Source organism: Sturnus vulgaris, chromosome 3 (genome assembly GCF_052056855.1).
Source record: "Sturnus vulgaris isolate bStuVul1 chromosome 3, bStuVul1.hap1, whole genome shotgun sequence".
Classification (NCBI taxonomy): domain Eukaryota; kingdom Metazoa; phylum Chordata; class Aves; order Passeriformes; family Sturnidae; genus Sturnus; species Sturnus vulgaris.
The window spans coordinates 26771930-26796245 of NC_142245.1; the positions used below are offsets into that span (position 1 = coordinate 26771930).

Below are 24316 nucleotides of genomic sequence, written 5' to 3' on the forward strand. Positions count from 1 at the left end.
AATTATAAAATATTCAGAAATAAACCTAAGTTGAACATTTCTGCTTATTTACACTAGGCCCTCCTGATTTTAGTGCATAATCTGATACAAAATGACTCTCAGTGCCAGTAACAGATCCACTGCATATTGATCTTTTAAATCCTCCAAGCAGTTTTCATTCCTAAAGCCTAATAAACACTAACAAAATAACTATTTATCAACTCATGTGACAGATGCACATAAAGGCAATGCCCCACCTGAAATTTTTTCCCTCTGTAAATGACTGAAAAGAACTGTTTGCTATTTCAGAGTGGTTAAGGTGTACTTAAAATGGCCCTTTTTAGTTTCATACCTCCTAGCCACCACTTCACTGCTACTTTTCTTTCAAACACAGTTCTACAATACAGAAATTAGAGAATTTTCTTTGATTTCCAGTGTTAGATTTTGCTGTAATAAACATTAGAGAAACATGTAATTAAACACTACTATTTGTTATTTAATTGTTTAGGTCACACTTTATGTACTGCTTCAGATATTTGTACACTGTAGTTCTAGATAGCTTGTTGCTTTTATTCTGTTTATTCTGATTATTTAGTCCAATATACATACTATCATATTTTTATTGTTTTTCCTCAAAGTTCTATTTCATTACCAGCCTTGCCTATACCAAGACACAAAACTACATCCACTCCCCACTGGGCATTACTATTTTATTGAGAAATTAATTATCTTATTTTTTGTATGAGATGTGATACTGTGTCTATACCTCTGTTCACATTATTTTTTGCTCCTAGAAAGCACCATTCTATTTATTTACTATCTGCTGTCACCCTTAGGTTCTCACTGCAGCATGACTGTTTGCTCTATTATTTCTATGAAACAATTTCAGGGTGGACGAGGTCTCTTCCCCTATTCACCTTTCTTCAAGTGTATTGGTTGCATTTTTAAATAGTGGAACTAATTTATTAATTTTTTTATTATTAACTCAGAAAAAATGAATGGAAGCTTACACAGAGAAAGAAGACAACTAGTCTCACTATTTAGCACGAATAGTTACACTGGTTCTTCACTAGAGAAGCAACTCATCAGCTATCATCTTACCCAATGTAGTTTAAGAATTGCAAAATCACTGACTTGTGTAGGTATGTATAGAGTAGTAGTGCTTCCACTTGACAATATAAACTTGGACAGTGAGTACCAGGCTACAAAAATTAGTTTGCAAATTCACAGCATTATCTTACAGCCATGCAGAAGTATGTGTATGCAATGTCTTTGCAGACAGAAAAACAAAGGCTCTATGGAAAATGGCTAAAAATGCTACAACTGAGGGATCCTTTATCAGTTTTCTTCTCAATTTTCTTACATGATTTCCAGCAGCAGCTACAGTTGCCAAAGCACAGTTGATTTCTACAGTAGGGAGTCCAAATTAAGGCAACCTCTGATCTTGACAAAGACCAAAAAAAGTATGAAAACCTTAGTTTCTCTTGACACTCAAATATTGTTTCAATTTTGGGAGCCAAGTCTAAATGCAAAAATACTTGCAACATCTCTTAGAATTGTGTTAGTGAAATGAAATTTTCATGGAGTAAAAGATAGCAGCTTTTATCAGTAGGCAGCATCCACATAGAGAAGTATGACACTGATATAAATTTACTTATTTTTGGCAACACTGTGTTTCAAGTAAGTCACAAAGGACCCAACTAAAACAACACTGCCAGACTTTTAAAATATCATAGAACTTTCATGGATTTGAAAAGCTGGATAAACTTGGGCAGTAGTCTAGCAAGAACAGAGCCTAAAGAGTTAATAAAAACTGAATATTGTTTTCACAAAGGCTTTTTGAAAAATACTTGAGACATTTTTATAGCCAGAAACAATTAGGGAATACTTGTTTCAGCATTTCTTCCAAACTGGAATGTGACTGTATATTTAAGATAAAATTGCGATATGAAGAGTCTGCTAAAAGCACTTTTTTTTTGTTTGTGCATTTTGTTTGTCACCCAGTGTCACACTAACAACTCTGCATCTCATTCTAAAGCACATTATACTGTGAGATAAGATGAAAAAGACAGTTTTTTGTTTCCCCAAGGGGGAAGTACTTCTGTTAAAAGCATCTTTTTACAATACCATTCTTTCTGAATTACCAATAACGCAAACCAAAGAATTAGATACTGTACTCTAAAATTTAATATTTTTTCAATTCTTATTCATATCCTGTAGACATCCCCATGTGTAACAGGGGAAAGTATGCTAAATGCTTAAACCTACTTAAGAATCCCAAAGATTGAGCATTTTTGTCCTTCAATCAGTATGCTGTCAGGTCAGGCTCACACATTCAGCAATATAAGTTCTCCTGCAGTTTTTATGATTGTAACAAAACTCACGTTTGGTTCATCAGGCAAATAATAAGAAGCGGGCTTGAATAAAGGACTGGGTTTGCAGTCCAAGTGAGCTATAGTAACATAGCCTTACTTTTAAATTCTTCACTTGAATTTCAGTTTCTTCAAGAGTAAACTGTAAATAGTAATGAGCAGCATAAAGGACACTGGAACACAGAAAGAATGTGAAGAGTTAAAAAGATAACTAAACACATCTTTCTGCGTCAAGTGAGACTTGAAATTTGTAGAACTGTATCACAATCAAGTAAGAATGGAGGCTTTAGAGAAGTGTTTCTGAAGGAAAAATTGTTTGAAATGGGGACAGACAGACAGCAAGGGCTTCGTTTAATTTCTGAAGAACCTCATAGCAGTAAGATCTGTGCACTAGGTCTGCAATAATGCCACAGGAGCATTTATTAGACAACTCACCTTTAAGATTATTCTCTTTCTGGTAGGCAACTAGCAGCGGCCAGCAATAGTGAGGTCTGAGTGGCAAGCCTTCCTCCTTCATTATCTTCATCACATCAATGGCCAAGGCTGAAAACATTTCACAGAATAATTAAACAGTGACCAAGTACTCTAAAGAGCACAGGTAAAATAACTAAATGAGTACCCAATCTGTTGGTCTCCAAAGCGCAGCGCAAGATAAATGGTAACGGTGCCGAGTGCATCTTCGCTTCTTTTAATTCCGTACAGAATTGCTTCAGCTTGCTCATAGGCTGCAAACAATTTCAAAAATTAATTTAATTCAATTTCTCACAATTGTTAAGAATGTCAGATTCTTCTAATCTTTAGAAAATGGATATTACACAAGCCAAAGAGGATTCCTTTGTGAATTTCAATTTACTATTCAAGTTGATACAAAATAAATTTTTTCTTTTCCTCTTGAAGAACTGTGCAACAACTTATCATTTTCAATCTTCATAGTTGCATTAAGCTAAATAAATATACTGTTATTATTAGATTAAGAAAAAAAGTATTACTATTCGGCTTACCAGATCTCTATTTACACAATGTTGCAAGAAGAAGCTACCTTGGTCCATATCTTCACGTGATAAATGACTTAAAGACTTCAAAATGTTGAAGCTGATATCTTCAAAGCCATGAGTTATCAGAGTCAAACACAGGTTCATTACATCTAGCAAATGAAAAACAGAGAACAACAATATTAATAAAGCATACACAACTTTTTCACCTTAAGCTACTAAAATGAGTGAAAGCTAGAAAAGTGTTTTACAAGTACCATTAACATACTTTTAAACAGGATTCACAACCCAAATTTGAGACTACCCTTTCCAGAATTATTTATATTTATCCATGAAATTCACTTTGTCCATAAGAGGACCAGGCTAAAAATTACAGAAATATCACCACTGCAGCATGACAGAAGGATAAGGAAAAGAGAAACTCACTTCTAGACATGTCAAAAAAGAAAAAAAATGGATGAAGTATAATTAACAGTTATCAATCAGATTAAACATACTGGAATCCACTTTAAAGATAGGTAATAAAAAACTATATTTGGTATTTAGTATCCCTTTTTTATAGCAGTCATGAAGAGCTCTCACAGCAGGAATCTTAACAGTGGTGTTTGAAGAAAGGACTCCACACTTGCTGCTTTCTTATAAAAGCTTAATGAATTTTAGAAATTAAAAAAAAATAGATTCATTTTTGTATGCAAATTATTAAAACTGTTTCATATTTAGATTTTATAAAGTACAATCTAAAACACACAAACATACAAATAAATCCACAAACAAATGGCAAAAATATTCCTTTCCCTCAGTATTCAAGACAAAACTACAAAATTACCTATTCTTGGAAAAAGAAGGAAAAACAACAACAAAAACAAACAAAACAAGAAAAAACGGAAGAAAGTGTTCTCTCTCCACCCTGCTGTAGGAACAGAGGACATACCTGGAATTAATTCCCTTTCAAATCTTATGCGTCCTTTAATATCCTCGATGTGCTGAGGATATCCAGCCTTGGCGAGGCTAAAAATCACCTGCATCAAAATCCTGTCCATAAGGTACCCTTCAGTCTTTTCAACCTGCTCTAGAGTCTGTAAAATCAAAATAAATTTAACACTCAACACAGAATATTTTTTAAATGAAAACAAATCAAACAAACAAACAAAAAAACCTGTGTTTTTATTTTTTAAAATCCACAGATTTTGATAATGGAATATGGTAGAGAAAAAATATGCAAGAAGAGGGACTCAAACACCTTTAGACTGTAAAAAGGGACACCTAAAAGGGACATAACATATAGTTTCTTTCTAATATCTAATAATATATGAAAATACCAGAGGTATTCTCATTGTGAGATGACTTTCAAATGAAATTACTTTGTAAAGGGAAGAATGACTAATCAAACATTTTGTCACTGTTTGGAAGAATGTTGTTTGATGAGTATTTGTTTAAGTCACAGAAGAAAATTATGTTTCCAATAACCTTTCCTTGATTTGGTTCTCTACATCTGATTAAACTCCTGATAGAACTTAAGAAAATTGGTTTGATCTTTTCTCATTCCTTTGTATTTCTTTGACTGGAAAAAAAAAGTAAGAGAGAATACTTTAAAAAAATCAGCTACACAAAGAGCTGCGAGGAAGCCTCATCTTACAAATACTTAAGTTGTTCGTATGAATTCTCCAAAAAAAAAAAAAAATTTTTTTTTACTGGAAAGATCCTGTGGTTTCAATGGCCAAAGGATGGCTCAATGAGAACAGAATAACCAAGGTTTACTTTTTTTTTATAAAACAATACATAGATATCCCACATGCACTGTCTTAAAAAAAAATCCCGGAATTATTAAATCACTCACTGACAAATCCATCTTCCCAGAGTGAAATGCCACTATCAAAAGACAAGTATTTTTCAGAAATTATGACATCACTTTCAGTTAACCAGCTATTCAATTCCAATAAAAATTTTTTGTTAATTACTTCAAAATAGGAGGAAACAAATTATAAAATTCTTTCTTATCCCTCCTGCCTGGACAGAAAGCATTCAAAAGTTATATTGAACAAAAGATCAAACAAGCTGTATTTAAATTCAAATCTGCAATACCTTTTTGATGCTATCAACATCACCCTTTTCAGCATACACGTTCAGCAGTGATAAATAGGTGTCTGGACCTGGTTCAACACCAGCCATCCTCATCACTGAAAGGATGTTTTCTGCACTCTTCATATCTCTAAAAGAATTCAAAGCAAGACCCTCAGTAGAATTAATCATAATGATGTTTATTGCGACGTCTACATTTCCTCACTAAATTAATTAGAATTGGAAACAAAGACTGCAAAAAGCTTAGAGAAACTTACTTTAACTAAGCAAATCCTGAAAGGTGAAAGTGCAAATCTTTTTAATAATTGTATTACTTAAAATACTCTTTCAACTTTAACAGATTATAAAGTTCAGAACTAAGTGCAGCAAATTTCTTCTCAAACACTACAAAAGTACAGTCATTTATCTTGAAATACAAGATTTTCAGACACAAGAAAAAAAATCTACTTCCTTTGTTAAATAGCTTTTTTGCTTCATAAATGTAGAGACAGTCTTCTACACATTATTATTCAAAACCATCACACTATTCTGCAGCGTGTAATTTCTTCTGTACAGTATCACTTTATATTTTAGTAAAGTTAACAGTAAACAGAAGGAATAAAAGGTATTAAACATTACCCTGATCTTGCATGTCCTTTCACAAGGCTACTGAATACTGCCTCAGTGATGGGGAGATCTTTGCTCTTCATAAATCCAAGAATCTTGCTGCAAAATATAAAACAATTTGTATTTGCCACTTTGGAACATGTAGACACAAGGTGGGGCTGGGTTTTTTTTTAAATTTTTATCTTCCTTTTACTTATTTCTCATGCCCCTCAATCACACTGTTACAGCTTAACCTTGCTAAAATTGTTAAGAGAGATACCCAGGAAGCCCTGTGTAACAACAACCAGAATTATTACTATTTGCTCCTTAGCCCACTTCATTCTCAAATGCTTTTACCAATAGCCATTTTCTTAAAAAGGCAGTAAGCCTTCATAACCTCACACATTTTCATGACGGCTCTAGAAATGAAAAAACAAGTTATTTTCTTACAATGTGAATACAGCTTGATTTGAACACACTGGTCCATCACTTATTTTTATTTCGTTTGTGTAGGTTTTGGCAGTCTCCAGGAAATTGCTCTTCATTGCTTGTTTAAAATATACTTACATAAAACCCTTCTTTGCTTTGCTCAATTTCTATGAATTACACAGAAATCAGTTTTAACATCAGTGGTAGGGAACACGAGAAATTTGTGGAAATCCCTTTAAACAGAAATGCAAAAGAATACCTTGCTCCTTCAATGTCACCCTCATTGCAATAAGCAGCAATCAACCTTTGGTATGTGACCTACAGAAAACAAAAAGGGGAAGTTAATTACTTCCATTCAATAAATGGAGACTACTATTAAGAAAGAAGATCCTGTAAAAGGGTACCTACTCGATTGGGCTGCACATTAGCTTCCTCCATCCTGGCCAAGAATTCTGTTGGAGAAAACTTGTGCTCATTCTGAAGATAGACTTTAAGCAAAGCATTGTAATGGCTTGTATCATACACAGCACCTAAGGAAATATTTCAACCACAGTCAATGTAGATTCTCTAAATTCAACATAGTTTCATAGCTTTCTCAGGTAATTAATTTAATGTACATTTTTCTCTGTATGAACTTAGGAGACAGTTTCCTTTTATTCACCTTTGAAGTATCAGACATTTATTTAACAGCTCATGTGTTTATAAAAGGCTACAACATAAGAAAAGCACAGTAACAGCAATGCTCACGTGCATGCTATTCTACAGTCTCTACAGCTGTATTTATTTTACAGATTCAGCAATGCTACTATCAAAAAGCACTCACCTATGCATTACCTACACAGAAATGACTGACTCACAATAAAAATATCATCTGATAAAATAGCTGGTACTACTAGGAATACTCAAACCCTCAGATATAAAGTTTAACATTTAACAGAAAAGTAAATTCATAATGAAAATCAAGAAAAAGTCCAATTTAAGCATCTTTAAAAAAAATTTAGAGTTTAGAATTTTAGATTAACACCCCTAGATGTCACTATAACCCCCGGAATTAGAAACAGGTCTCTCACCTGAATAATAAAATCCACTGTTCATTTGGTAGTAAGAACAACCTGTTATAACCTAACATTTAAACATCATTAAAATGGATTGTCTCTCATTACAGAGTAACTAAAGCACAGAGCTGCTCTTGCAAGAAGGACTAACAGACCCAACGTACCCAGTTCTTTCATCTTGTCCCATATCATGTGGGCCAGTTCTGTTCTTTCAGGTGACAATACCTCTGGTAAGACAGCACCACAACTTTGCAACAAAAGCAAGGTCTGGTTACTCCCTGGACACCCTGTAAGTGGAACAAAAACACAAATTCTTCATAAATAATTATGCATTCAATATCAGAAAGAAGATCTGAGACTGACCTACCGAAATATTTAAATATTTTCTATAAAACAGAATTTTCTCCAAGACCAAAGATTTTAAATTAACAGGATACCCAAACAATTAAACAACGGCACTACTGTGCACTAGCCTAAAAAGATTCATGATGAAACATGCCATTTAGTACCATAATGAGCTTAGCAGAGCAGAAATTGTTAGAAGACAACACAAAATTCCTAAACTTAGATTATCTAATACTTTCCACTTCCCAACTCAAGATCCTGAGATCATTTCGTCCTAACAGGGACATAACTTTCTAGTAAGTTTCTAAAATGTCACAATACTTCATACCAATTTAATACAATTCCAGAACTGGTAGTTAGAGACACTTCCACATATAAGCTTCCATTTCCAGTTCTGCCTATGCTTAATACATAATAAATGAGAAAATTTACATTCTAGAGAATAGTGAAGGAAACTCTAAGCCTTTTCTGACTTCTGTACTAATCACAGAATGTCAAAAAAGTTAACTATAAACTCACCTCTTTGTTGCACTTCACTACTATTCCTGAGGCAAAGGCAGAACCACAGACTCTATCACAAATGACCCAATCAGCTTAAGAGAATATTTTTTTCTATCTCATCTTTAGATGCAAACCCAGCAATTTCAAATAAAAATGAGTTTCTTTAGAAAGCAGCATGCTGTCAAGTATGATCATCAATTCAAAACTGACCAGCTTTTAAATCCCTGCACACAATTACTTCATGCAATGAAAAAAATAACACATCTTCAGTTTCCTAACGCCAGTGCTGCAAGTATCAGTAACCGAGTACCTTGAACAGCAAAAGGAAATCAAGAACTTTTGGCAGTGTCAGTATGGAGAGATGCATGAGATCTATTGCAAACACCTTTCTCAGGCATTTTGTGTGTCGTAATTAGAAATGGAAAACCAAGACAAACAGGCAGAAATCAACACTAACTTCCCACACTTTTGCTAACTAATTTCATTATTAATTAATAAACAAGGACTAAATTTCTCATATGGTAGTATCTGCCATTTATTCTAATAGCATCTTAGCTAAATAATTTGTGAAGTTTTATGCTTTTATTTTTAAATACATTTACAAAGTCAAAGCAATACCCTATAAGCGATGAAGATTTTTGTTCATTTGACTTAGAACCTGTGGAACTAGTCAAGGTTCATGAAGAACCACTTGCAGAGAGGTTTAGAGACACAAAATTCTTGCCACCCTGCATTCCCAAATTAGAGGTTTACATTGAAAAAACAACAAAGCAGTCAGAATCAGAAAGGATGTCCCAAGTAATTCAACAGAAAGAGCATGAATTGAAGGTTCAGCCTTTAAACGGTAAAATGCAAAATTTTTAAAAGCACAATACCAGCTAGACAAGCCATTACAGTCCAGAGCAATACACAGCAAAGTTTAAAACTTAAGCAAAACGATACATGCTGCCACTGATAAATACTGGCAGTAGTACTTAGCAAATATACTCTTTAAATATCTCCACTGACTCAACTGGTACCAAACCTCATCAATTGTGGCAGCTAGTTCACAAAATACTAATGTAGTCTGCATATTTTAGCTAAAGAGGTATTAAATCTGTCAGAATGGACAATGCCTCAGCTATTTGGTTTTATTTTATTGAAAAAAATAAAGCTTTTTTGTCATGAATAACCACAGCTACCTGGGAATGTGGAAACTTGTGGATCACCTCCACATTTCCCTGTTGTTCCATTTTAAAACAAATAACATCTTAAGGGCAGCATGGTTCATTACAGACACTTTAAAAATATACTGTTCAAAGGAGATGGGTATGATCCCTGCTCAGAGAGCACAATACAGCTACACGAGGAAAGTGCATTACCAGATTAAAAATTGACAATAAGCAAGGCAATGCAACATACCTTAAAAGTACGCTTTTATAAGACTTATAAATTCTTAAAGAAAAAAAAAAACTTGAAAAAGCTAAAATGAGCATTCAAAGCAAAATAATATCTCTAAAGCATTTAAAGCCTGTCCATCAACATACAGAGCAGATGAAACAACACTCAAAGACAAAATACAGATCAGAACACTCAATTCATTTCCTTGGCTTGATTAATTCATTTCCTTGGTTTAACTGCAGCCCAAAATTTCGCTTTATTTTAATTGGAAACAACTTACCTGCTTTGCTTATTTCCTGGAAGATTCGTAGGAGAAGAGCTTTAGGGACACGGCCAGTTTTTCTGACAGAGTTATCCACTCTATTTAATGCCCAGTCAAACTGCAAGCTTGGTCTGGTTCGAACTTCTGAAACTGGTCGTTCTTTGACATTTCCTTCCTCTTGAGGTGCAAGTGTAAGGAATCTTATTTGGTTCATGTTTCTGCTTGAACAGAAACAAACAAAAAAAATAAAGATTACAATTCTGTGTGTCGTTTTGGATCTAGACTAGCCACATAATGTCAGAAAGATAATGCACTTCTTGCTTATAAACAGTCTTAAAAACATTCTATTTAAAATTAAACAAACAAATATAAGTCATTCGTTTCAGTGTCTTTCTACTTAAGAAGTCAGTCATACAATTTTTCTCAGTGACACATTCCTGAGATTTTCAGTTAGTTTCACCTCATGAATTAAAGGGTTCAAATAACATTCCCACAAAAATAAAAAGTTTTAAGTCATCCAAGTGCTATAAAAAGTCTATTGTCCCATTACAGCTACTCACTAAAGCTTTTACAAGGTTTTGAAAAATCTCAAGAACAGTCACACACAGATCTTCCAGAACACAGTAAATCCAGGCATCAAATCATACCTTCCTTGTCAATTAAAATGCACAAGAACTAATGCAGAGGTTGATGTGTTAGACAACAATGGCTTAAACACCAACAGGGTCATTCCACATTTTACAGAATTAACAATAACCAGCATCAACCATCCACCCATTCTGCCATGTAAACCAGACAACAGCAGATTTGTTTCAACATTTATTTTCTCAAAATAAAATATGACAAGAAGCATAACAAGAAAGTGTTCTTATTTCCAGCTAAGAAATAAAAAAGAGTTTGTTTTTTTTTAAGAACAAGTTCATATACATAAGAAGAAAAAAAAATTGAATATGTGCCACACCAAAGTTATGAACAGCCCCTGCAGGTGGAATTATCATTACACACAAGCATTTCAGGAAGTCTGTTCTCAACTGCTCTTACAACTACATAAAATAAACCAGATGATTCTCCTCCAGAATCCTATACAAAAAAAGTAGTATTTTCTGTGTGGCAGAAACAAGATTCAACAATTTCTGAGGTTGTCCTCCCTCATCTCTGGCTCTTCAGACAACTCTTCAGCTAAATTTTTGTGAGCTTTGTAGATTAGTTTAAAAAAAAACAAAACCAAAACCCCAAGTTTGTACTCCCTGCTGTTACAGGTGCTCCAGGAGTCCTATAAAGTAATGGCTCCACATTTTATGAAATGGCAGCCTAAAAGCCAGGAGTGCTGACATTCTCTACAAAACAATTTCCTGCCCCTGAAGCTTTCTCACAGGTCTATCTGCTGGCTGGTTTCTCACCTAACAGTCACAGTTTAAGGCCCAAGGAGAGAAGTCCAGTGGGGAGAAAAGCTTGCTGGTTGCAATTCCATGTTTCAGAAGCACTGGCAACAAGCTGCTAAATGGCAGAGAAATCATCACTGGGGTACAAAGTGCAGACTGGTTGCCTCTTTTGAGCAGAAAGTAGCCCAAAAGACCAACTGTTTCCTTGCTGTTTGAAATCTTAATTTGGTAACTCAGCAGGCCATAAATTGTAGAAGTAGCCTGAAGAAGAATCTCTTTCCTAATGGGGCCATGACAAGAGTTTAATAGATGTTACTTGATTTTTAAAAAAATCCTTCAATAATGAAGAAAGAACATCACTACTATTTGGCATTACCTTTTGCAAGAACACAATTTTTACATTGCCCTATCTTCTAAAGTTTCTTTCTGAAGAATATTCCAGAGCCCAGCAAACTATCTGCATGGTATTTCACTAGGGAAAGGATAGGGGAGAAAGAACTGAAGAAGGGAAGAAAGACTGACAAAGGACAGATGCCCTCCTTCAGTCTCACTTCCATTTCCTGAGAGATGCAAATTCCCACCAATCCCTTTGGGCTAGCTCTCATTTTATTCAGATCTCTCTGAGTTTATTTCACTCACTAACCAAGCACAATATCAATTTATCCATTTCTATAAAAAAGTAAAATTACTGTTCCATCACGTTAGAATGGCACAGCTCATGATGTCCACAATCCACCAGAATTAACCAGGAATAAATAGAAATTGAGAGAGAAAAGGTACCTGAAATCAACTAGAAATAAAAACAAACAAAAAAGGAAAAAAAGCTCTGAAACCACTACTTTTCATGGTAGGCACCTTGTCAGATTAACATCAGACGTTTTTGTTGCTACTAGTAATGCCCTGTGTCTCACTAAAAATGTTCCAAAGGGTGTCATTTCCCCGGATTCTTTCCCTCCTTTTCCTCTTCTCCTACTGCCTCCTATAATTAGACACAGGGTACTTTTGGAAAACATAAGTCATTAGACTAATAAGCATAAAATCCAGTAGCACAAGGTAAAAATAACAGGAAAATACTAAATTTTAACTCCTCCAGGATTGCACAAACAAGTGAGATGCCTAGAACTTAAATAACACATAAAAAGCAATACTCAAGTTTGAGCTAGCCAGTGGACAGCTAGAAGAATTAAATTGTAATAATTTCAAGTTTGTTATCTTTTTCTTAAAGATATCAATAAAAAAAGAAAATGGTACCATCCACTTTTATATAATTTAATAAAAGACCTACTTGAAAGCTTTTCAGAATACTTCCAGAAAGGCTAGAAAAATGCTCTGGAAGCTGCAGCAACACAGGGCTGTATTTGTAACACAGAAATTTATACTTTAATTTCCTTTAACAATCAAAGCACTAGTAGACAAAACCCTTGTGCTTCAGATTAGAATTGAAATGCCTTTCCCTATAACCTGCTAACGTTTTATAGTATTTTCCAAATTATTGGACAGTATCTTATGACACATAGCACGCTTCTAACCATAAACAAATTGGTATCTACAGTTCCTAAGTCCTGCACTGTTTTAAGAAAGCCATCTTTGTAAGATTCTCCATGTGTCAGAAGTCACAAATATTTTAAAGTACTTGCACAGTGTCATCAGATAAAAGTGTAAAGATAAAAACAGTACGTGCCTGCTCAACATAAGCTGGTTGACAGACTCTATAGTTTCATTTGCTACTAAACTCTCCTGCTTAGCACTATGCTATTTATAACCTAAGTGTAGAATATTATAGCCTCTCAACTGCTACAGTTGCACACTGTAAAACACTATACACTTATATCAAAGTGTTACTTTTATACTTTTATTCTGAAGGGTGAGCAGAATTAAGCATTTCTGTTGACACCCCTCCACCCCAATATTACCAAATATAGTACTGGTGCTTCTGTTAATTTATACTGATTAAAGATATTTTAAGGAATGACAATATGGGAGTCTGAGTTTCATTTTGAGACAGACAGGTGGAAACAGTGTGAGATTATAAAACAACCTGACGAACTCAAACTTTCACTGGCATCCACCTAAATTATCGTCATCAATCTGAAATATGTTTGGTCTGAGACTCAGGAGTACCTCACCACAGGCCTTCAGCATTTGAATGAATTACACTTTTAGCACCATGTAAGGTGCTGTCTAGTGTTCAGCCAATCCCAGAATAAGAATTTGTTAAAAATAACTGTGGCTTCAAAAGCTAGATGAAGCTGCAGCATCTACTGTTTTGAATCTGGTATGTAGCACTACAAATCAAATAACAACTCAAAACTTTAAAAAAAACCAAACCAAACCAAACCAAAACAAAAAAAACCAACCAAACAAACAAACAAAAAAAACAACAAAAAAAACCCAGAAAGAGCTCACTATTTCTTAAGATGAAAGACTGAGCAGCTCACAGATTCAGCTTCCAAAAAAGATACAAACTTAACAAATTAAGGGACACAGCATTAGGTTTAATTTCAGGCAACCATCAGAAGAACACAATAGACAATATAGTCAAAGTTTATACTAATAGCACACCTCCCTATGAAACACAAAAAGAAGCTAAGAAAATGAGGCAGGTATCCATACATCAGGAATCTTTAATTTTCAGCAGATGAAAAAAAAACACAGTTAAGAAAAAAAGAAAAAAAGCAAGGATAAAAATCAAGAAGGCCACATTAACCATTTCAGTCAGGAAGTGACCTAAAAAGGCAGCAAGAAAGGCTGCTACATTTCATAAAGATGATTTTAGAAATTACCTCTTTACAGGGAAAAACGACAGCTCCTACACTGTTTGGCTTTCAAGAAATGTTAATTGCAACCATCCTCTGAAAATTTTAACTATAATTATTAATTTTAACAAGGAGATGGGGGTGTAGGTGAGAATATGGAAGAATGACTCTAATTTCTGAAAACATGAAGATATATTGAAGGCAAATGACTGGATCTTACTCAAACTCCATTTGAGTTTGGAAATCTTTTGGATTTACTCTGAAAAATCCATAGAAGTTGTGGGAAAAACAGAAGCCTAATAAGAAAATAAAGATTGATGTACAGGCTTTTGGCACCACTTTACCTGACCACCTACTCATAAGCAAAACAAGGAGCTACAATGTACTTCTAGTTGCAAAATACCGGTGCAGTAGCTGTGCAAACAAAATGTGTATACAAAATTAAAATGTGGTTTGTTGCAGAACTAGGAATATTGTAGGGGAGTCTAAGTGAAGCTATCTCCTGACCCAACTAGGAAACGACTGGCACAACCCATGTGCTATAACAGCTTCAATACAGAACACAAGAGGTTGTGTGTTTTGGACAAAACATAAATGCAGAAATTTAAGATGGGGTACAACTGGCTAAGTGCTGCAGCCCAATGGGTACTGAAAATGAGGCACTGCTAAGCATGAAATGTCACACAGCAAAAGGACTTCAAATTCTCAACTTCTAAAAATAGGAACATAGCTAAAATACAGATAATGATCTCTTCATCATTGTGTGTTTATTCAGGAAAAAAACAAATATAAAAGACCCAAAGGACTCACCTATCCCATCCCACTTTCCAAACAAAGAAGCGACTGAACCTAATCCATCAGGAATGACATAACCAATATTAATGGTTGTAAGAAATATTTGAACAGGATACTTCAGTCAAGCTTTCTCATTTGGAAGCTTCTAAAGTAAGATTAGGAGGGGGGGGAATCTATCATGCATGACCTTGATATTTCTGATCTTGCCTCAGTACTAGATGTAATATTTTCTTGATTATTTTAATTAACTTTTTTCAGACTTAAATGCACTGCTACACAACAAAACACATACTTCCCCAAGAGTTGCAATGAGTGCCAGGTATTTATTTTCACCTATTACCTTTAGATGGCATTTTAAGATTTTCTCTATGTGAAACACTTTATGTGCAAGCACATAAAGCTGCACAGTAAATTTCAGATCTGTTTGAATGAGCAATCTGGTTCTTCCCCAAAACATGTAATTTCTCTCTCTCATGCTTCAGAACTGGGAGAAGCTCAAAAGGATATATTGAGCCCTACAAAACAATCTCTCTCCAGCTCCCACAATCACAAGATTAGAAGTAGCCTTCAGATATTGGAGCCTTTAGACCATTTTCAGCTTTGTCTCTACAACTGCAGCCCTCACCTACACAGGAAAGGTCCACTGTGCATTTGTAATCCCAAAACAAGTGGCAACCACCTCCAGTTTAGCTTACAAACATTGGGAAAGTAGCTGAAGATAAACTCACAGAAACACTGATGCAGAGATCAAGTGTGCATGGAGAAATTTATACCAAGTGAACCAGCAAAATTCTTCTGTTTACAAGGGTTTAAGCAGGAATCCCACATACTTATGTCCTCTACATTGCTAGAGCAGACTTAAGGCAGTGCCTTAATTTCCTACAGGAACATATCTTACACACCAGCCTGAGTAAAGAAGTCCTGTCTTTCCCAAAACTCATGAAGTAGGTGATGTTTATGTTTTCCCTTGCAGCAGCAGAAAGGTTACTTGCTGTAAAACTTGGCCAGTTCCAAACATTAAAAAAATATATATATTTATATATTCAGATACATACTTATTTATATATTAGTTATATATTTGTATAAATATATGTGTACCTTTATCAGAGCCAAATAGGTAACTGCTGTGCTTTTTCTACAAAAAGTATTGAATAGTATTTTCTTTCTAAAATAAACAGACAAAAACTGCATTAAATAGTTCTCAAAATAAAGTCATGGCAAACTTAAGTGAGTTAGAATCCATCGGTGTACATAAAAGCACTCCAGATCTAACATTAAATTCAGTAAACATAACACTAAATATACCACCTGAGATCCCAGCATGATTCACACAACTGTTTAAACAGAATTTGTAGTGTTAGCCATGATCAGCTACACAAAAAGGCCACAGATCACTGTATAGTTGTTTCAATGAGAAATAGCAGGATCTAACAAGAGAGAAAAATTTATCTCTTTTCATTTAGACTGACAAACCTCGTGTTTCTTGGAAAACATCTAAAAAATTGCCTAAGTGACTCATAAGAAGTAGAAGAGAAAACCTTTGCTTTGTACTACACTTAGAATCTTGGGGGAAAACTCGAAGGAAAAAAAAACTTAGGAAAACACTGAAAAAGGTGTCAAGCATTGGAACAGGCTGCCCAGGGAACTTGGTCACCTTCCCTGGAAGTGTTCAGAAGACAGGCAGATGAGGTACTTGGGGACACAGCTTAGTGCTGAAGTTGGCAGGGTCAGTCAACAGTTGGACATGAAAATCTCAGAGATCTTTTCCAATCTTACCACCTCTAAGATTCTGTGATTTCTTGGGAATTATCTAGGCATTTTATATCCACCACTAAAACACTTAAAACTACAACAGTGCAGCTTGTGCAATTTTATTACAAGAGAGTATTATGAAAAGCAACTCTACTCTATGCTTCCTGTGCATTTGAAGACCCTTTCTTCTATCATTCTGCTAATGTAATTAAGCATTCAGTTCTATGCTTTCATTAAGCATTCAGTGCTACATTTTTGTCCATTGGTAACAGATTGATGAGTATGATAGTGAATAGCCAAAAAAGAACTCGTTTGCAGCTTATCTAAATTAGAAAAAAAAATTTAAAAAATGCACCATTCACTAAGCCATGAATCACTTGGGTCTTTAATTTATGACTCAATCAAATCCACGCCCACTCCCCTCAAACTGCAACCTTTTTTAAAAGGGTATTCACTCTACCATCTTACCAACATACTTGAAACACAGCACAATGGATCAAAAGGCAAGAGTTCTCACAAGTACCTTCTGTGCTGGTTTTGCCTGGGTTAATTTTTTTCAAAGTAGCAAGTATGAGGCTGTCTTTTGGATTTAAACTGAATAGAGTTTTCAAAACATAGAGACAAGCTTGTGAAGGAGCAGGGTCTTGGCAGGACCTTTGGACATGTAGAGAGGAGAGCCCACACTAGAGAGGGTTTGCTAGCTTGATTTCATTTTGTTACTGTATTGATTCTCCTTAATTTTCCTTGTCAGCTCTGCTTCCACAATCTATATGCTTTAGGAGCCTGTTATTCTTCCCTGATTCAGAGCCAGACAAGGTGGTCAGCAACAGGAGGATGTCAAGAATGGAGCCAACACTCTTTTTCTGAGCACTAACTTTCCCACAGCAGAAAGCTGTAACATCAAATCATACAGTACAGTATGTAGAACAAATTCCTCCAAAAATATCCTGATGTTAACTGAAAAATCTACTCTGAATACTTGTCAGTGGAGAGGTTTGTTACACCATTCTTGACAGTCAGATACTAACAGCAAATTCAGGCATTTTTTCTCCTAGTGAAGCTTCTTGAAGTTCCAGTAAACCATTTGTACCACGTAAATCAGTGCACTGCTGAAGTCTGCTCTTGTAGATCTGAAGTTTGTTGTACTGGTCTGCCATAGTTTAATAAAATTGCATGGCAGCAGATGACATATTTCACATGTCATAGCAGAGGTGGTCAAGGCAAAGAGTAAATTTGTCTTAAATCTGACTTGCTAAGAAGTGCTTCTCAACCATTAGGACATGCATTAGGACATGCATCTATCCTAGCTCAAAGAAGCTGAGATTAAAAATCAAAGCAATAATGATGCTTTGATAAAACCTTGGCTTGAATGTGATGCTTGCTCTTTCCCATCTCTAAAGAAGTTCACAGATTTGCAACTTTTCTGTAACCATTACTGTAACAGTAGTCACAGACTTTGCCTCTGAACTGATTTCACTATGTTCAATGCTAAAGTGACTATACCAAGCACATGGAAACATAGTTATTTACACTATTTTCTTGCAAAATGCTAGATTATTCCTGTTGATTCATTTAATCTTAAAACTGGGTGGGTCTTTCCCTACTATTCCAAATAGACTGCATTTCATTCTCAAAATAATCTTGAGACCTGAACATCAAGTATAATAAGCCCAAGTGTTGTCCATATGCCAGTCTAGTTCTTCAAAGGAGGTCCAGTTCCAGAAATTAAGGCTTAAGTACAAAAAAAAAAAATAAAAAAATAAATTAGATCATATGCTTAATACATGAAATTTCAGTTTGTAAGCATTAGGATGCCTAAACACACAGTAGTGTGACAGGCAGATTTTAAGTGAAAACTTGTCTTAGGAATGAAATTACTGGGCAGGAGGAATGTACACAAAGTTTCAAGAGAGTTTTCAGCATGATCACTATCTCACATACGATCTAATTTATATCTGAAGTTAAGTATAATTTCGTGTAAGAAAAAGGTGTTGGGAGGGAAATAACTAATAAACCAAACCCCAGCTGTAAGAACCAAAATATCACATAAAGCACTTTCACAGTTCTTTCTAGAAACAGAGTTCTAGGGGCAAAAAAGCAGTTAGTCCTTCAACAAGCCACACATGAATTTCAGTGAATATTATTTCTCACAACAAATTAATTAGGGAATTAAGTTTCTGGTTGAGTAAAACAAAAATTAGCTACTAGAAAGAAGAAAGGTTTATTGATAATTTTCAGCTAACTAAATGTGTGGTTCTGTTGCCAGCCATAAATCAGACATCTTGGTTCTTCCTGAACTGGTCTATTCCATCCTTCACATCAACTTCAGCATCTGCTGGCATCTAAAACACTTCAATGGTTAAAGATCACAGAAAACTATTTTTTTTTAGGTAAGATTTCGGCCAGGCTACCAATAAAACAGCCCCAAAGACTAATGAGCACTGAAAGTAGGGAAATTAGCAACAGTATCCTTATTTTGACAGTGAGACTTCCCTGTAGGAGTTCTCCATTTCTGATTCTTGTCTTTTCCCGTCCCTTCTTCTGAAAGAGCTCTGGAACTCACCAAGTCATTTGCCCAACATATTTATCTGTTTAGAATGGCAGAAAATGGTTATAGTTTTCTACCGGGAATTAAGTTACATTGACTTAGAGGGAGCACCAGACATGGTAACATGACACAAGAGACACAACAACTTGGGTAGCACTAAGCTCTCATGAATCTGTACGTGTCTGTAGCTGTGTTAATGAAGGTTTGGGTCTCTAAGCTTCCTGCAGGACACCAACCACACGTAAGTGTTGTCAAAACCGCAGCAGGGATGCACACAGGAGGCTGAGTTTTCCACCCTATCTGCATGACAAAAAAAACACGGCGAAGAAATCAAGCCGTGCCTCCTCATAAGAGACACAGCAGAGTCTGAGGGCATGAAGAGGAAGCCCAGATTCCAATTGTGCGGGTACCCAGAGTCAGTCACAGAATCATGGACTCCTTTAGGTTTCAAATTACCTGTGATCCATCACCACCTTGACAACTACAACCAGAACACCGAGTGCCACATCCATCTCCACTCCATCACTGTTTATCTTCTCTAGTCTTCCCCTCTTCCTGGAGGCCCGCTCCACACGGCGTGTCCCCCCACAGCCGCGTGTCCCCGAGCTCAGGGCTCTGCTCTGAGCCCAGCGTGGCGGAAAGCGCGGGCAGCCCAGGCGGCCCGGCCTGAGGGCATCGGGGCTCCCACACGGCCTTTGCCCTGCGCTCGCCCCGAGGCCGCGCACACGCGGTGAGGCCGCTGAGCCGGCCTGGGGTGAGCGCTGTCTCGGAGCCCCCGGGACAGCCACGGCGAGCGGCGCCGCAAGGCCAGGCGGCATGGCCGGCAGTGCCCTTGGGCGTGGGGAGCGCAGCCTCAGCCGGCCCCTCGAACCCTACCGGGCAGCGCGACGGCGCGGGGTCTCACCTGGCGGGGCCGGGCAGTGTGGCGGGGACGGCGGGCGGGCGGAGGAGCGGCGGGAGAAGCGGTGGGAGGCGCGGGCGCAGCGCCCGGAGGCGCCCGGCGGAGCTCAGCAGCGCGGCCATGACCGCCCGCAGCACGTGAGCCGCGCGCCGGCGCTGCGCCGCCACCGCCCCCACGTGACGGGGCCGAACCATTCCTCTCAGGGGGGAGACGGGGCGCCCGGCCTCGGAAAAGGCCCGCTCAGGCGCCAGCGCGCTGCTAATTTCCACCCCGTAACGCTGATGGGCCGTTCCACGCAGGCCCGGGTTGGGTCGCCCGGCAGCCAACCGGGAGCGGCCCCGGCGGAAGGCGGGCGCCGGGAGGAAGCGGCGGGAAGCGCTGGGGTTCCCAACCGGCGCTCCTGGGAATCCTTCCGTGCCGTTCCGCGGAACGTGCTGGCTCTCCCCGCCTTCCCTCTGCCGGTCTGCCCACCCAAGTACTGCTTCCCTGCAGCCCGGCGGTGGCCGCCGCTCCTTCGCTGCCCCTGAGGTGTTCCAGGCTCTAATCAAAGCGTGGCGAGTAGCGCGCACGCGCGCAAGAAAAAAAAAAACTCAACTAAAAAAAACCCCCTCAGCCAGTTCCATCCGATGAACCGTGTCTTGTATGTATTTAGTAATATACCACCTGAATTGATGCTTCGTTTTAGCGGCCAAGCTAACCTGGTTGCTCTGACGTAAAACACCAACTAAAGTACTTAGAAATTAAATGCGGATTTTCATGCAAAAACTATATCATTAATTTTGCTGTAACCTGCAAATAATTACTCTAAGGGCAGATCGACTACAACCAGCCATTTCCAATTATACTTTACTTGGAAAGACTTGTCTCATCATCAAGATGCGAAAGGCTCCGTTTTTAAAAGTTATGTTATTTATCAATGTCCTGGATTTTCAGCAGTGCTTACTGAGGAATGAGTTCCAGCTAGTAAGAATATTTGCAATGTTACTGCTTGTCATGGCTTCTGCTGTATCAGTGTTAGAGCGTTTCGGGAATACAGAGTTCATTCTGGAGAGGAAAGATATTGTCTTTACGAGTAATTTGAATGAAGCTGTGTGTGTTAATGTCTTTGGAATGGCTCTGTTAACTTTGGTTTGGTGCAGAGGCCAGACAGTTTGACTGCTGAAACAGACATGGGTCTGCACAAGCCTGAACCCCTGAAATTTGGGGTAAAACAGTAGGTTCAATGGGGGGAATATGTGCTATGTGGTTCGGGAAGGCTGTGCCTTCCTCAGCCAGTGTGGAAAGAAAAAGGGCAACATGTGGCCGGGAGTTTGGGATAAAAGGAGGCTGCGCCCTCAGAAACACCGAGAGAGAAAATCCCGCAGGCGTGTACCCCGGTGGACACTCTCCCTTTGTTCGAATAAAGTTGAAGGACTTCTCTGTCTCCTTTTTGGACATAAACCCCTGGCATTTGTGGATTTTCCTGACAATTGGGGCTCGTCCAGGGTCGTTCCACTATGTGGGTCTGGCACACGGCGAGAGGAGCTGGAGGCACCCAGCTCAGCCCCTTTGGGTGACCAGCTCCCTTCAGCGCTGGCTGGCACCAGGCCATGCCCTGAGAGAAACAAAAGGGAAAGCCCTGAACCCCAACAGACTGGAAGATAGAAAGAAAAAAACCAAGGTGACCTTGGTTAACATAATAGTAAGTTCTTGTTACTGAGACTTCACTGCTGCTGGATCAGCAAAGAACATTTTAAGAGGTGTTTTAGAAGGAGAACACTGGGACAGATACTTACCATGAATTCCTCCAAAGGATGAAGAAAAAACAAAAGTCTTTGTTTGATAATCCAGTTGGTGGATAACTGGATCTGAAACGAAAGGCTGCTACAGAGAAGTTCTGTCTTTTCACTGCTGACTGAGAAGTCATAGACATGATTCTGCTTCACAGGTAAGGCCAACTACTTGGTTGATGTGAAGAGGTCCTGGGAAATTAATTCAAAATGTTATGTAGCTGAAACAGTAGACTTAGGAAATTGTATTTCCTGAAGTTCCCTGAATGAGAGGGTCTGGATCACATTTATCAAGATCTGAAAATGAGAAAAACTTTGATCAGTAAATTGAGACATAATGTTTATGGAGTCTAGGTAAGAGTTTCAGTTCTTTGGATGAAGAAGATGAGTTGTGTATTAGGTATGTTTTTTGTGGATAAAAAATATTAGCCTTTTTATGTAAAAATCTAGAGAAAACACTGTGTCACTAGTACTTGTTGAGAAGTTTATTCTCTGCAGACACATACCATAGACCATATACTCTAAAAGTCTTGGCCTGATTCACTCTGCTCAAGGAATTTATTTCCATCGAGATAATTACCCCTGGGGGTAATAATTAAACAGTGCCAGCTTATGTTCCTGGGCTCTGGAACTATGTCTCTAGTATTGAATTCCTATTCTCTACAATAGTTGCAGCTTATGCCAGACAATTGCCTGGCATTTTTGAGGAATTAGTTTCAATCAGCTTGGGACTGTTTCCAGTAGGTGGTTTGGAGATGACCATGCTATGCTGGAGAGGGGGAGCATTTAAAAGCAAGGATTCTGGCCACATTCTTTCAGTTGTCTGCATACTACTTCTGCTCATAAATTCTCTTAAGGTTTCTGCTAATTCCATTGAGAATTTACCATAAACACTTACTATTAACTTTTAAAAATTAGTTGAAATGTGTCATAGAAATTTCCAAAACAAGAGTTATAATGACATGGGTAATTAGAGTTTTCCTTATTCCCTATCTTGTCCCACAAATAAAACCCTGTGTGTTCAAAACATTTTTAAAAACTAGCTTATACTACAGTTGTCTTTGGAAACGTGGAAGATACAAAGTTAAAAGATGCTATAAATGCATCCCCAGAATCTCGGTGTAAAACTTTTAGAGTGAATGATCCAAGTTGTGTCAAAGTGAAGGAAACGTAAGAGGACATGCAGAAGAGAATCAGTGTTGGTCTAAGACATGCATCCTTAATATTTCTAGAGGGAACATGACCTTTCCCTATGGCTTGTCCACTAAACCTGACTCAAAGTGTTGGCTTAAGCCTCCTGCCTAATCTCAGGCATGCACCTCTGGAAGAGGTGACTCTCAAGCCAGCTCAAGATCAAAGGATAATGATGAATGTGGTTCTCTGTGATATTTGGTATATTTATATATAGATTAGATAGGTCTATATTTAGATAATGTACAGATACTCTAGTGACAGCAAAGAAAAGCTAAGTGAAAATCATGCTTGATGAGGTTTTTGTACACTTTTAATATCTTGTTTCCATTTTGTTCTAGGACAAAGTGGGAGCAGCTTAAAGCATTCACACACTTGTTACTTTAAACTCATTTTTTCCACTTGAATTCCTAATATTTCTCAGATCTTGTGAAAATACATGTTCCAGCTTCATTTGCAAAAAAAAAAGAGCATAAACTGAGAATGTCTGATGATTTAGAGAAAATATGTGTTAAAAGAGTGGGGTTTTTTTTAAAAAAAGTATGTTTTTTAGAGGTGCTTAATGCTAGCAGTAATGTGATTTCCTTGTTTGGGACATTTTCCAGGTTGCCAAATTGCCTCTAGCTTTTATTACTTTAGTGTCTTTCAGGCCTTGTAATGTAGCCAGTGTTACATATAGCAAAGCAGGTGTTCTATGAAAAATCTCTAGCTGCAAACAAGATTGAAGTCACTAAGCTTTTTGCACTAGTCAGGTTTTATTTTGAGAGGATAAAAATGAAGTGAGATATTCAAGAGCTACGGAAGTGAGGTAGAAATGGTAAAAGCATACATGGTCACAAGAAAAGTGGGGAAATGTGACACAGAATAGTTTGACACAAAGGAAGGAGAAATCTGAGACAGGAGTAACTGAATAATTGGTAAAGTTGCTCGATGGAAAAGTGTGTTGATTTTGGCTGGGACAGAATTAATTTTCACTAGTATGGGACTGGGTTTTGGATTTGTGCAGGAAACAGTGCTACTACTGCAGGGATGCATTCAGCATTGATGAGCAGCACTTACAGCCACGGCCTTCTCTGCTCCTCACACTGCCCCACCAGCAAGGAGGCAGGGGTTGCACAGTGGGATGAACCCCACTGACCAAAGGGACATCCCACACCATATGGCATCATGCCCAGCACTAAAACCAGGGGCAAGGTTCTGCAGAACCACTGGCTGTTTGGATGGTGGTGAGCAATAGCTTTAA

At 37.5% G+C, this 24316-nt stretch overlaps 1 protein-coding gene and 1 long non-coding RNA gene across 4 annotated transcripts in view; one reads left to right on the forward strand and one right to left on the reverse strand.

Moving 5' to 3' along the window:
• LRPPRC (leucine rich pentatricopeptide repeat containing) overlaps positions 1-20307 on the reverse strand; it is an 85665-nt gene extending 65358 nt beyond the window's left edge. Inside the window, exons 1-11 of one of the 2 annotated variants that reach the window (XM_014883175.2) lie at positions 20117-20307; positions 9998-10200; positions 7656-7778; positions 6845-6966; positions 6696-6754; positions 6041-6127; positions 5426-5552; positions 4275-4419; positions 3353-3495; positions 2971-3076; positions 2787-2894 (exon numbers count right to left, since the gene is read on the reverse strand). In XM_014883175.2, the coding sequence (XP_014738661.2) occupies positions 2787-2894; positions 2971-3076; positions 3353-3495; positions 4275-4419; positions 5426-5552; positions 6041-6127; positions 6696-6754; positions 6845-6966; positions 7656-7778; positions 9998-10200; positions 20117-20307 (1414 nt within the window). The remainder of the gene's footprint in view (positions 1-2786; positions 2895-2970; positions 3077-3352; positions 3496-4274; positions 4420-5425; positions 5553-6040; positions 6128-6695; positions 6755-6844; positions 6967-7655; positions 7779-9997; positions 10201-20116) is intronic. The other variant, XM_088161238.1, reaches the window with a different exon arrangement.
• Positions 20308-20697: 390 nt separating this feature from the next.
• The window catches only part of LOC148224240 (uncharacterized), a 43333-nt gene continuing 39714 nt past the window's right edge, over positions 20698-24316 (forward strand). For both annotated transcript variants that reach the window (XR_015802845.1, XR_015802846.1), the window contains exon 1: positions 20698-22040. This is a non-coding gene — a long non-coding RNA (uncharacterized LOC148224240). The remainder of the gene's footprint in view (positions 22041-24316) is intronic.